The sequence below is a fragment of the Pyxicephalus adspersus genome, chromosome 11 (genome assembly GCF_032062135.1).
Source record: "Pyxicephalus adspersus chromosome 11, UCB_Pads_2.0, whole genome shotgun sequence".
Classification (NCBI taxonomy): Eukaryota; Metazoa; Chordata; class Amphibia; order Anura; family Pyxicephalidae; genus Pyxicephalus; species Pyxicephalus adspersus.
In genome coordinates, this window is record NC_092868.1 from 24963672 (window position 1) to 24977827 (window position 14156).

Here is a 14156-nt window from a genome sequence, read left to right on the forward strand (position 1 = left end):
ATCTTGAATGCAAAAAGAATCATATGGTAAGACTTTTATTGAAATGTGGTGGTAAATTGACAGGGTATTTTTTAAGCTTTAATTACACAGGTGGTCTCAAGATGGCCAGCCACTAACCCTCCCCCCCCCCCCATTTATTCAAAACTGAACAAGGATATCCAGATGGTTTTAATGGGCTTTTGTCAACCCCCATCCCCTTTCCACCTTTCCATGGGAATTCATTGGCCAGATGCTGTTTTAGGTGGTTACCAGTGGTTAAGAAGCCAGAAGCGTTGCTCTCCTGACCAGCCCTAAGAACTAATGCCATGCTTAAACATTACATGCAATATTTCAACTATGCTAAACTATAAAATTTTCCATGTGTAGCCACCTCCTAGAAGGGAGTTGTTCGTGAAGGCCAAAAAGAGTGAACATAACATGAAAGAGCTTGATGTAAATGTTTTCAAGGTGACAGATATAAAAAGGAAAACATAAGTAATGTTTTATTACTTTGGGAGCATTTGTATTTGCCTATTATACTCTTTTAATATTTTTATGCTTTGCAGTGTTAGACCAGTTGCACACCAGAAGATCCACTACTAATAATTGTGATCTATCTGCTCAATTTTCTGATTAGACAAAAGCCCCCCCATACTGCACACCCATGTACAATATTCTGCCCTTTTTTTTCCTCATGGGAAGTAATCAGAATATAGGTTGCACGTTAATCAATCACTTATACACACGACACAAAATGTGTGCTTTCAATTGAGATGTCCCAACACGTCTGACCACTTCATACCCAAGTAAGGAGAGGAATGGTGATCGATTAGAAATTATCAGTTGGATACAGAGTTTACTTTGGATTTACTTCAGATCTGATCATTTTATGAGATCACTGAGAAACAAAAGAAAATAAGAGCAGAGGATTTACCTAAAATCCAAGAACAGTCTTGGTTAGAGTGTGGCTTTTAGATAGCATGTTTGTGTACGTTTAATCTAACAATAAAAATATTGGTGGTTGGAATATCCACTGAGTTTCCACAGAGAAAAACACAAAAAAAGAAAACAAGTACAAACAGTATGCAAAGAAAAAGTGTTTTTTTTCTTTTGTGTACACATTATACACTGTGAGTTGTACATATTGAGGGAAAACAGACACTAATTAACGATAAAAATATATAATAACATCCATACAGGAACACAAATTCAAATATTGTAACAATACCTTTGAGGCAAGAACAAGTTACACGCAGTACACAGTGTAAAAAAGTTCTAGATTAGGACACATAAAAAGGAGCAAGTGATAGGGGGCGCCAGAGAGCGGTTATGAGTTTTAGTTCAGAAATACATTTGGTAACATGGACAGAGAAATAGAATTTACATTATTTCCTCTACAATTTTTTTTTTTTTTTTTTTTAACCAAGCTAATGAATTAAAAATAAAACACACCCCTACGGAACAACAGTAGGGGTAATAATTATTCCACGGAAATTTGGCTAGTCTTTTTTTTTTTCTTTTTTTTCGTTTTACTTATTTAAATACTTTATACACCCATATTTTCTACTTACAAAGTCAGTTTGCTTATTAAAACCAAAATGTTTCAGATACAATGTTGTTACCGTATGGTCTGAATCTCCCAGCACTATCTTGAAGTGGTGGCTTATACTTTACACTATGATACAAATGCCATTCATATGATTATTGCAACTAATATATTAGAGCCTAGCAGAGTTATGGAAACCTAAATGCCTCCAGCAGCTGAGGAAAGTCCCAGGCCTGGCTACAAACTGGAATGTGCAGTTGTCCCTCTTCCCCCTAACCACCGGGGGTTCATATTTTGGCTAAACTTGACCTCACATGATGCTTTATAATTACAATCAAAGTCCAAAAACAAAGACACAGCAAACCTTCGCCAAGTTGATGCCAATTGAGAAAGAGATGCGTCAGTTGCTGGATTTGGAGGGACACATTAAAAATAGTATAATTATGCAAACATAATACTCATGGATAAAAATGAAGTGATTTCAGGTATTTATAATACACCAAGGATGAAGCAATGGATAATATCTGTACAATGATAGGTACATGTAGGTTGCCAATGACATTAGCAGTGTGTTGGAAAACATCACCCTTTTTCCCTGTGTCACCTTGGTTGCATATATGCCCTTGGTTGAAAAGCTACTGCGAATGTAATGTATATATTATCTGAAGTTGAAAAGACATGTTACAAAAAACAGCTTTAGGTAAATTATATATTTTGGGCATAATGGCCCTACAAATTGCTGCACATGAAAATAAAGATTTTTAACATAAATCCATCAGCAAAAGTAGAACTGTTGCATACAGCAACCCATTAGATTTGATCTTTTAGTTTCCTAGAAACTGAAACCTGCTGCTGCAGCGATAGGTCCACTTTTGCTAGAGTAGTCAAAAATCTGCATTAAAATGACCTTTAGTGGTGGGAGAACTTAAGGTCATCGACAGCTGGGCTCCGCATCAAGAGGAAATCATGATGCGAGAGCAGGGTACAGAATAAAATCTCCATGAAGAAGTGAGAAGCAAAGGGCATAGTGTAGAAACCCAGAAACACAAATTTGAAATTCTCTTTTACTGTTGTCAGGAAACTAACATCTGACTGGTAACTGGATTACTAGTCTGATCACCGCTGTACTAGTTAAGACTGCTTATGTTGCCCATACCAGCCAGAGGTTTTAATTTCATGATAGCCACATGGCTCTTACCAGCTTGTCATCCTAAAGACATCACAAGGACCTCAATGTACAGACCTATATATAACACCCTTATGTAAATGCTTGTTCCAGGCAACACAATTGGGGAATAAGACAATAAAACAATGGCAGGGTATTTGTCTCTCCTAGCAAACAGTCTCTTTTTTCTGATGTACAAAGGATGTGCCTGAGCACTGTTTTTATAGGCAACACCGTCATTAGTTTTCAGCAAAAAAAAATATATATATGAAACAGCTCTATATTGCAATGGGAAGATACAAGAATGAAGGGAGGCATTTGCCTGTATTTTCTAGTTATTGTCAATTGATGGAATTTAACTGTGTGCTGAGTTCTTTTTAACCATTACCATAAGCCTACCATCTCTTTTTATTTGGTCACTATGAGTGGTTAGGTTGTGACCAAAAGTTACTAAACGGTAGTTGAAATTGACATTGTAACAACAATTGGCAACGAAAAAATGTGTTAAAAAAGTTACTAGACGGACCTTACACCTGACACAAAGTACTCTCCTATAGTGCGCTTCCAATCCTTGCTAGCAGTTGTAAACAATAGTGATGTTATTTCCTATCTAAAAAAAAACAAAACAGAAAGGAGGTAGGCAGTAAGTGGGGCTTCTGATGGCAGGGGGCAGGGCACTAGCAGTCTATGCTGGGAGCCCCTCTTTTTTATGCAGAATCCTATTCCTTGGACACCAAAAGCTCCACCAGCTGTCATCATTGTTTGCAATATTCAGTGTGTATTGGAAGTACACTAGGCCACAATGGCAAGATTGTGGTATTCAGACATCCTAGAGGAGTTATATTTAGCTTTTTTATTGCACTTTAGAGGGCAGATAACTGTACTTGTTGTGCAGTGATCCATTAGGCTAAAAAAAACAAAGTAGGGATCAGTTTTTTAATAAACTATTTTTTTTTGCAAACAAAATATACAGAAGTAATTTAAATGAAAAGAAAGGTAAATCAAACAGGCAGAACTACATAATTTTACAGACAACTAGCTACAATGTCAGTTGTGAAAATGTTAATTTTTCAACAGTTTGTAACTTCAAATACCAACAGTCAATTTGTTACTCTAAGCACGTTTAGACTTTCATTTCTATCCACGTATCTACCCAATCCATATCATACCATACAGTATTCTCTCCAAATCATGACAATTTATGTGATTTTTTATTTAATAAGATCAGGTGAAAAGTGCTAAAAGTATTCAACCTTACAATAGTAACCAACAAACATTAATGTTTACTACATACAATTAACCTGGGTAAATACTGTGGATTATCACCCTTTATACTATTGCTAAAAATAAATTGTTGTTACTATAGCTTTAAAGGAAGTGAAAAACTTGGGTAAAAAAGTGAAAGAATGACTGGGTAAGGTGTACCCATATTTTTGATAGCAGCCATTTAAAAATAGAAGGTATTAAATAAGCAGCTTGCATCCCAAGATTCCAAGAAAAATGCCTGGTCAAATTTGCATATACTTGTGCTCCAAGACCTGTTTTGGCTTTACGCTCTGCCCAAATCCTCCAGGATTTTTAGAACCTTCATTTTTTTCCCTTAAGCCTCATCTCTCCAAAATAATGTTGTGAATAAAGTCTTAGCTGTGGTTTTGATGGTAAGCATGACCATATCCTCCCATCACATCACTCCCCTAGCTTGTTCAGACAAAGTAGTGGGTATCATGATCTAGCCCATTGACAATGATCTGCCATTTTGTATTTTAAGAGCTGCCTACCAGACTTTTCCTGCTTGGGTCACAAAATGACACCTTGTACATGTTATAGGCAATAGGTGCACTTTAAAAAGCAATTCAACAATGTTGATAATTAAAATAAAAATACTTTTGTGTATTATGACGAAAAGTACAATTTACTATTTAGCGGCTAATCAACAATATTTTTATCATTGGGCAGGCTGAATAACCAAGATTGCAAGGAGTTTCATCTACACAGGACCAGGATAGCATTAGGATCCTCAGCATCTTGAAGCGGTCCAAAGCTGCTTTGTATTGGGCATTGTAACCAGTGCTGTATATATAGAAGTTTTTCAGTCAAAATCAACATTTTTAAAGAATACCTGTTAGGGAACATGTAGGCTGTCATTGATGAACTCAAAAAAATCGCTAAGGCCTTCTAACTTTTATTACCGAAGCAAGATAACTAGCATTTGCAGATAGTCAGCAATAGTAGACCCTATATTTAAAAAAACAAAAAACTATTTAAAGCAGATCTAAACTCATTTTTGGGTTGTGAGCTTCTGCCACAATCAGCATATCAGCACAGCATTCTTGACAATTAAGACATATACTTACCCTTACCAGCACCTGTCTTCAATGCAACTTTAGAAGGCGCCATCTTTACTGCCGGCTCCATGGTGGACTTCTGTAAAGATAACACTACACAACACATGCGTTCTGCAGTATGGAGCTAAAACAAAAAGCCACCAGGAGCCAGGGCTTTTGTTTTTTGACAAAAGAGACATTACATGTAACTTTTCCTAACTGGTACTACCTTCTGGTGACTTTTCGTTTTTGAGTTTAGATCAGTATTAACTTTAGTTAAGATCAGTATTAACCTTTCCAGTACAGTTTTTTCTTACCACCAGCCCTTTGATTAAAGAAATTCATTGCATGAATTTCTGCAAAAAATTGTATTTAACAGAGCAGGCATTAGCAAAAATGAGTAATTTCCCTCCTTCCTGTTGTGTAACTAGTACAGGCATGGAAAAAAAATCTTCAATGGGGATGCAGATAGCACTTTCACACATTAGTGATACTTTGAGGTGTGTTCATTTACTTTTACTGTTTAACATAAGGGCAGCCCATTTAGTATTTGCCAATGCACCACAATGAATAAAAAAATGCACATAACCCGTTTTAGCAACATAGGGTACCACATTGTATGGCACGGGCATTATGGTGTTTCACACTCCACTGTATAATGCATTTGGAAGTATTTTACAATAAATGGCATCACAGCACACTGGACATAGAGAAGATGAATATTAGCATAGAGTGAAATGAACAGAATGCTGTTCCCCTTTTGTAAAACTAAACACTTACTGCAGAGCTGATAGTAACCAGAGCAGGAAGTAAAGGGAAATCAATGCAGCAGGGACACTGATAGCAATGAAAACATAAGAGAATAGTTCTAACCTTTTTACCATAATAATATATACCTCAAAAAAGACTGGAAATCCTCTTTTATTAGACACAAGTTATTCTATCCATTTGTATTACGTTACACTGAACTGTCAAGTTAGGTGTCAACACACACTACAGTGGTTTTGCTCATAGAGTAACTACTCCATAAGCAGCATTTACACAGTCCGAATAGCACTTAATAAAGCCACCCCCTCATTGATTACAAAAGTCCAAAGATCTCTGAGTTACTGCTCTACGCACTAGATTTAATAAGCCCAATATTATTAATATATACAACAAAAATCAAGCAAGTATTAAAAAGAGAAAGGGGTAACCAAATCAATACTTTGCTAAAATATATTTACATCCAAGTTAGCCATGTATAAACAAGTATAAAAAGAAACCCTGCAAACCTTACTCTAAAGTAGCTATGACCAACCCATTCACCTCTTTGACAGAAATGTGAATGCCCCAGTACGCACTTAGGCCTGTAATTTGAAGGAGGGCATGACTGGGTTCTTCTTTTGTTGCTGTTGGGTACTTGGGTTGCCCAATTCCGATGTAAAGTGCTACTATATACTGCAATAGATTGTCACTTTTTTTAAATGACAAGACCTAGTTGAAATTGTACTTAAAAATATTCTGCAAGCTAAACAAAATGTATTTATAACAAATAAAAAAAACAAATCAAATAAACTGCACTAATTAAAAAAAAGCTTATATATACACAGGTGGTTTTTACTTATATTCCTAAAGGCAAAGTTCTGAATCCAATTTATAGTTAATTTATGAACAACATGAAAAATAAAAATCACCAATATTTTTGTGTCATACCAATTCTATAGGCAAACTGCAATTTTCAGAAAATACAAATTGTTTCCTAATTGTTGGACATTTGGAAACACTGGTTAACAAGAACAAGGACTTTTTGGCTAATATTTGTGTGTTACTGTGCAGTCTGGAACAGATGTAGACAGATTAAGGCAAAACAAAAAGGAGAATTATCTATTTTCTTCTTGGTTGTATGGTATGTACTAATGTTCTTTCACATTGTTGGGGGGTTGCAGTGGCAACTGTAGCAGCTACAACTGTTGAGGGCTGTAGTTCTTTGTTTGTCTCTCAGTAGCATATTTTCAATATTCAACATTCCTATATAGAGTCCACTAAAGGACCAGTGTGGTTTTATAAGCCTCCTAGAGGATAGCTGACATTCAAAATTGTCAAAATCCATTTAAACATTTTATTTTAAGTACTTGATGTTCAATTAAAAAACGCAAACAAAATGGAGACTTTATTTAAGCTAAAGCTATTTTCTTTCTTACTAATATTAGTATAAAAGCTTGAAAACTCAATGACTGGATTTCTATACTACCATTCTGCCAATTTCAAACTAACTTTATTTTTTTTAAGATTTGAGGTGAAGCTAAGTTGTATCTCTTGTTTTTACAGTGGTGCTCAACTGAATCCACTTAACAAAAAGGGCAAAAAGAAAGAAAGAAAAAAAAAAGAAAAAAAGACCTATATTATCTATCCTCATATCTTCAAAACAAAACATCATAGATTTAAAGAATGTGTCCTATACAATTCTAGACAACCAAATAGTTGGTATTTTAAACTTGACTCTATAAATAGATAATTTGGCTCAAATCAGCCATTCTGCCACAAAATGAAGTCAATAGTCTTGTCTTAATTAACCATTTAGGTAAAAAAAAGTTCTACCATTATTATATTAATGTCGACAACAGTTTTTGTTTTTCATAATAGCAACAAAACCCTTCAACAAATTTTTGAACAATGGGCCCTTTTTATGTGTTTGAATGAAATTACTAAAGATTTGGAAGACAGTTAGGTATTAGCAAAACCATTTTTGATTTTTAAGAATGCAGTAGGCAGTTCAGAAACAGCTTTTTCCTGGAAACCTCATTGTCAGTGCACCATTTTTCTGAAATCTCAAATATTGGTTTACTGATCAAAATAAAAATCTAGAAAAAGAAACAATTTAAGAACAATAATAATCATAGATTGCTGGTTCATTTATAATTAGGACAACACAACATTACAGCCAAAATGTTAGAATGCAGTGTGAATTGTCTGATTTTGTTAAATAAGGACCGTTTTAACCCCCCAAAACATGATACCAGTAATATCTCGTGTCAAGCGGATTTATAAATGAACTACAATTATTTTGGACTGTAATAATATTAGTGTGTAATTCCACTTCCTCTCTAAATCTTTGGATTTTTTTCACGGTGCACTTTTTGGTCCTTTGGTCCCTTTATACTATATGAATCAAGCCCTACCTTAAGCATCCATATCCCTTGTATAAAAACCAAAGAACTACCAGTCAAAGTTATATATAACAACAAAACTAATCCTTATGTGCACCATACACAAATAAACAAAGTAGGTCATATTCTAGGTGATTTTTTGTCAATACATTAAAATTTGAATATTTTGTGTTTTACAATCAGATCATTTGTCAAGGCAGTTTGACCTGATTATTTAGCACCATAATCCTTGTTCAAAAATGTTACAAAATGGGTTTGTCAATGAATGCAAGATGCCACCGTTATCTCTAAAGAATAAGAAATACTATAATATTACATTAATTTTGGTAAAAAAGTTTGTCAAAATTAAATTTGCCTCACCTTTCTAAACCCTGGCAACATAAGAATTTATAACCAAACTTTGTGACAACAGTAAAAAAAAATATACATAGCTGGGCTTGTGCTCAGGATTTTTACTAGTTTGTGTCAAATTTTTTTCCAATGCCTTATCCAAATGATTTTATATTAAAAAAAAAAACGTGAATGTGAAAAGGATAAAAGAGGTTGTTGTTTAAGAATACCCCATTTTTTTCTCTCTGTTCTAAGTTTATTTTTTTCTGAGCAAAATACTAATCCGAGTTCAGTTAAACTGAACACTTCACATCTAGGCAACATCATCATTATCAATTAGATATAGTCAAATACAATATTGTACATAGATTTTTCTCCTATACAATATTTACATCAAATTTAAAAAAAGAAAAAGAAACAAAAAAATGTAGAAAAAAAACCACACGCATACGGTTTATCTCCCCAATAACGTCATCTCTCAAACAAGCTGGGAAAATATGATTTTAAATTGTCATCTAAAAACAAAAGGGTGACAACTGCCATGTAGTAATGATTAAATAAAAGAACCATGATGTAAAAGACTCTACTTCTTTTTACACTCCTCTAAAGTAGCTGTTTATCTCCACACCATCAGTGACTACCTTAAAAAAAATGCACACAATGTTAAAAGAATGAGTTTTTTTCTTTTACCAATACCTATATGTCATACTGCTGAAATGACTGGAGAGGATTTTACAATGTGACAGAGGAGGTAAAATTACTTATTCAGCTCAATGCTAATGGAATTGTTAGCAAATGTTTTGCAGTGCAACACAACAGCAAAACACAATCAAGGTTCCGAACAATACACTTTTTACAGACTTCCAGTAGCACAGAGGGTGAATAAAAGCCACAAAAGAAAGCTTCTTCCCACATTGAAATAAAAATAAAAAAAAATTGATAACACCATTTTTATGTTAAGGGATGCAAAAGAATATATTTATATATATTGAATTAACCCCACAACATTAAAAATACTGAATGTAAGTACAATTAATTACTCAAAATAGGGAATAAAAGGAACATGTTTCTTTGATATTGGATTAACAAAGCTTTATTACTCTGTTTGCCAAAAGGATATGAAGATCTTTGCATTAGTTAAAATTAATACCTAGATGTCCAATATACCAGAACACAGATAATGTACCATGAAACTTTTCATAATAATGAACATCTTTGAAAAGAATAGTTGTAGATTATATTTTTACTACCCTGTTCATTATACCTGAAATGCGGAAGTGCACCAATTCTCTTCTTGCTGCATTCACTGCCATTGGCTGTGGTCAAGCCATTGCATTATTTAGGTCAAGCAAATCTTGTATTTTTCTCTAACCAGCATGCTTATTTTTTCAATTTTCTGTCAAAAAATCTTTTTTGTGGGGCAACTAAAATTTTACCTTTCGACAAAAACTAAATTATGGTATCAGCTAGGTTAAAATATTTATATGTGCTGAAAAAAATCTAAACTATAGGGTCGTGAAGTAAGGTTAAATAATTTTTTGTGCATGACCAAAATTAAAATGGCAATAAACGGTGAGCATTATTTTGTGGCAAATTATTAATGTATTTTTTTTTTTGTGGCAAGTTGCCCCTACAGCTAAAAAGATTTGTTAATCCAAAATCTAAATGCCCGCCACCCCGAACAACAGGGAATCTGGCTCTTTCACACGCACAACACATACACGCATGCTTCCCAATAAATAACAAGGGACAGAATGTTGGGGCTGCTTGCTCCTGTCAGAATATATCAGTCACTGGAAGCAGATCTGAACAGAAGACAGAGCCAGAAATCCTCTGTACAGTATGACGGGGACGGCACAAAGAGCAAATGAAAAAATAAAATAAAAAATGAAACGATGCACAGTTAGCAAGTCCTTCTCTAGATGAAGAAGGACAAATAACAAAGGAAGAAGACAGAAGTCAAGAGAAAGAGAGAACCACCTTGATTCAAATAGGTGCCACTGTTCAAAAGCCTGCGGCCTAGAGTCAAGTTAAGGCCTTCAGAACTTACGTCATCCATTCCCCTTTATAGCTTGTTGCCATGGCAACAAAAGTTAAGTCCAGGACAGAACACATTGCCTCTTACGTATGGCATGTCTCTCTTGAGTCACTTGTTTTTATTTTGTGATTTAATTCCCCTTAAACAGGTTTCTTTCTGTTCGTCAACTTTGATAGCAGTCATGTGTTCAGTCACGCGCACTTGTTCTGTGCTTGCGTGAGTAGGTCAATGAAGGAGTCAAAAAGTTTTTCAAGCCAAGGCTGGTTCCTCATGCACTGTTGAACAACTTCTTCTTGCCCCAGATCATCATTCTGCTCTTCTATTGCGTTGGTCTGTATATAAGTGGAAGACAGTTGTTATCACATGTACTCTCACTCACTAATGCTTACCACTGGCAAAATGTATTCCTGATTGTTAAGATCCTGATACTCTAAACATCCAACATATCCCTAAATATGTATGAACCTACTGGTTAAGAAATAAATAAAAAAAAAAACTTTGCAGGCAATAAGAAAAAATAAACTGTAACCCAGTCTAAAGAATTATCCACATAATGTTGTAATTTCTACATATCTACATATATTTCTTGCATATCACAAAAATGGCTATAAACATCAAATATTACAGATATACAAAAAGAACTCATGTGAAATTTAATAAAGTATTAAATGATACCAGTTCTAAGTTAAAAAAAATACCTAAAACACTACAGGAGAATATCTTACCATTTTTAGGCAAAGCTGGTATTCTCTTTATTTACCATAACATTTTTACTGCAAACATTTTTTTTGAATAATGTCTTATGAATTTTACAACCATAAAACCAAACATGGCTATACAATATCTTGAGTGTCTTATTGCAAACTAAAAACTTCTAACCTTTAATAAAATGTGTTCCCCAATAGATTATTTACAATAATTGATTTTTAATGGTGTTATTTTCATCATGATGTTACACTATCTGTAAACATAATACCTAAAAGTTTATAAAATATTTGAACATACTGATTTATTTTAAAAAGTAATTTGCAATATTTTAAATGTACAGTTTACATTAAAATAATATGTGATCCCCCTATGAAGGTCCTTGTTCAGGCACTTTCTGGTATAGGCTATTTCTGTCTCTCAAATGCTCACTCTGTCACACATTCTCGTTGTGGAGACTACAGAAGGCCATGCCGATACATATTACACAGACATGTTCCACTGTAGTCACCATCAGGAACCCCACAAATGTTAAACAGCAGTAGCTGGAGAACATGCATGTATACAGAAGTGGCTGAAAAGAGAATGCAGAAAATCAGTAGAACCAAGATCCAAAAAAATGAGAAATAATGAAGAGTATTTTTAAACATTTTTTTACCAAAACAATTGTTTATGATACACAGAATTATAATTAAATGTAATTTATTTAGGGTTTACATCAATTTTAATTGGGTTGCCTGTGGTATAGACTTGTTTTATTACTATTTTACCCCTACAAATATTATTGTGCAAGTTTTCATGACCTTTACCAAAGGTTAAAAATAAGTACAGGTCAAAATAAGGATTTTAACCCTCCTAGCGGAAATCCTGAGTGTGACTCGGAGTGGATTTTACCTGCAAAAAGCGGTAATCCCAAATCACATTTGGGGTTGGCTAAAACTTAAAAAACACTTAGCTTGCTCTGTTGACCCCCCCGGGGTCCTGCTGGTCCCCGCAGATCCTCGGGACATGTCCTCCTCCTCCAATCTCCAGCCGTGGACTGCAGAGACGATCTCTGGGGTTTCCCGACGTAAGGATCGGCGTGAAATTCAAATAATTTTGTATTGGATTCAATACAAAATAGCTGTATTGAGGCCATTACAAAGAAATCTTCATATATTATATATATATAATTATATTATATATAAAATACATGCCACTGTACAGTTATAATACATGTTTCACTATTTTTTTATTTTTAGTTTTTTAACAGATTTTTGTGTTTTTTTATTTAAAGTTTATTACCAAATGTATTAAATTTATGAAATATTGGACATATTTCGGTGTGTTATGCCTAAGAATTATAGCCTACAATGTAAAATAAATTTCTATTAAAAAAAAGTAACACTTTTTGCATGGAAATACAGAGAGAATAAGAACGCTAGGGGGGTAATGATTAAATTAAAAAAAAATTACTAAAGATTTACCACACCAAAATGTATTTGAACTGGACCTAATAAATGGTTCACCCACTAACCTCTTGCTTGCAATGTAGAAAGGTGTGATACTTGTAGTGATGCAAGGAATGGTACAAGGAGTAATAAAGTGACTTCTGAGCATCCACCTTGAATTCCTGGAACACAAATGCAACATACGTGTTATACAGACTTCTATTTCCAACAGCCTAGATGTTATCTAGGAAAAAAATGTGCGAGTCTTCTCCTAACTATTTTATGCTGGTATAAAGTATGGTTTTATGGGACCACCTTAAATTAGAGTTTCTGCTCCTTCGAATTAAGACATGCATGAGTGGTCAGGGCACCACTCCAAGAGGTCATGTTCCACAAGGTAAAAAAAAACCCTGGAACAAACAATGAACATGTTGGTGGGATTTAATCTCTTTACTGGCTTTCAAGAGTCATTAATCCTCACTCATAACCTCATTACAAGCATGGCTCCAAGACTTTTCTAGAGCTGCCCCAACTCTCTGGAATGGTCTTCCTCGTCCTATTTGGCTTGCTCTTACTTTCTGCTAATTTAAAAGAGCACTCAAAACCCATTTTTTCAAACCTCCTACACATCTTCTTCTGTCTTTTGAAACCGTCACTACTTCCCACCACTCCATATCTCCCCTCCTATTGTGTGTTACTTCCCCCACCACCTAAATTGTAAGTTCTTTGGGGCAGGGTCCTCTCCTCCTCCTGTGTCACTGTCTGTATTTGTCTGTCTTTTGCAACCCCTATTTAATGTACAGCGTTGCATATTATGTTGGCACTTTATAAATCCTGTTAATTTATAATAATAATAATAACCCTCTGTAGTTTTTGGTTTGGTATATGAAAGTTTGGACCAACCTGCTATCCTTATGAATTCCTACTGGGATAACTGGACCGGAAACTGACTGATGCAATAGATTTTTTTGTGAAATACAATTTTTTTCTACTATCACCAGGGCTGTCCAACATTCTCCCTACCTGTGGTTTGGCTACATTCTTTTTTAGCTTGTTGAGTGTTTTTCGGTTGTAAGGCTCTCCACCAGGTTTCATCCTCAGAGTAGACTCTCCCGGTTCAGTGATCAGCTGTGGAAATGTGTGAAGTGCCTCCTACAGGTAATGAGAAAGCATAAATAAATATATATTTCCAAGTACTAAGATATTAAGCTGAACATCAAGCCATCAATAAAATACCCAAATGAGTGCAGTTATTTATTTAATAAAAAACAATTATGTATTCTTAAACACAACTAAAATAGGTTCCAGTATCTTAGTGTCAGCCTCCTGTAATTCTCCCCACTGCACATGTGATAATGTCGCATTGACATGAGGGAACATCAGTCTACTACTGCTTCTATATCCAATCAGAAAGCTGGGTGTTCTGCATCACAAAAATGGCTGCAAAGTGTAAGAAATACTTTGGCAGGTAAAACCATTTACATACCTGT

The 14156-nt window shown here is 34.6% G+C and overlaps 1 protein-coding gene across 1 annotated transcript in view; it reads right to left on the reverse strand.

Annotated features, from left to right (window-relative positions):
- Positions 1-1063: 1063 nt before the first annotated feature.
- The window catches only part of PRR12 (proline rich 12), a 78217-nt gene continuing 65124 nt past the window's right edge, over positions 1064-14156 (reverse strand). The window contains exons 12-14 of the mRNA XM_072427309.1: positions 13690-13818; positions 12753-12848; positions 1064-10863 (exon numbers count right to left, since the gene is read on the reverse strand). Coding sequence (XP_072283410.1) covers positions 10723-10863; positions 12753-12848; positions 13690-13818 — 366 coding nt within the window. The 3' untranslated portion in view covers positions 1064-10722. The remainder of the gene's footprint in view (positions 10864-12752; positions 12849-13689; positions 13819-14156) is intronic.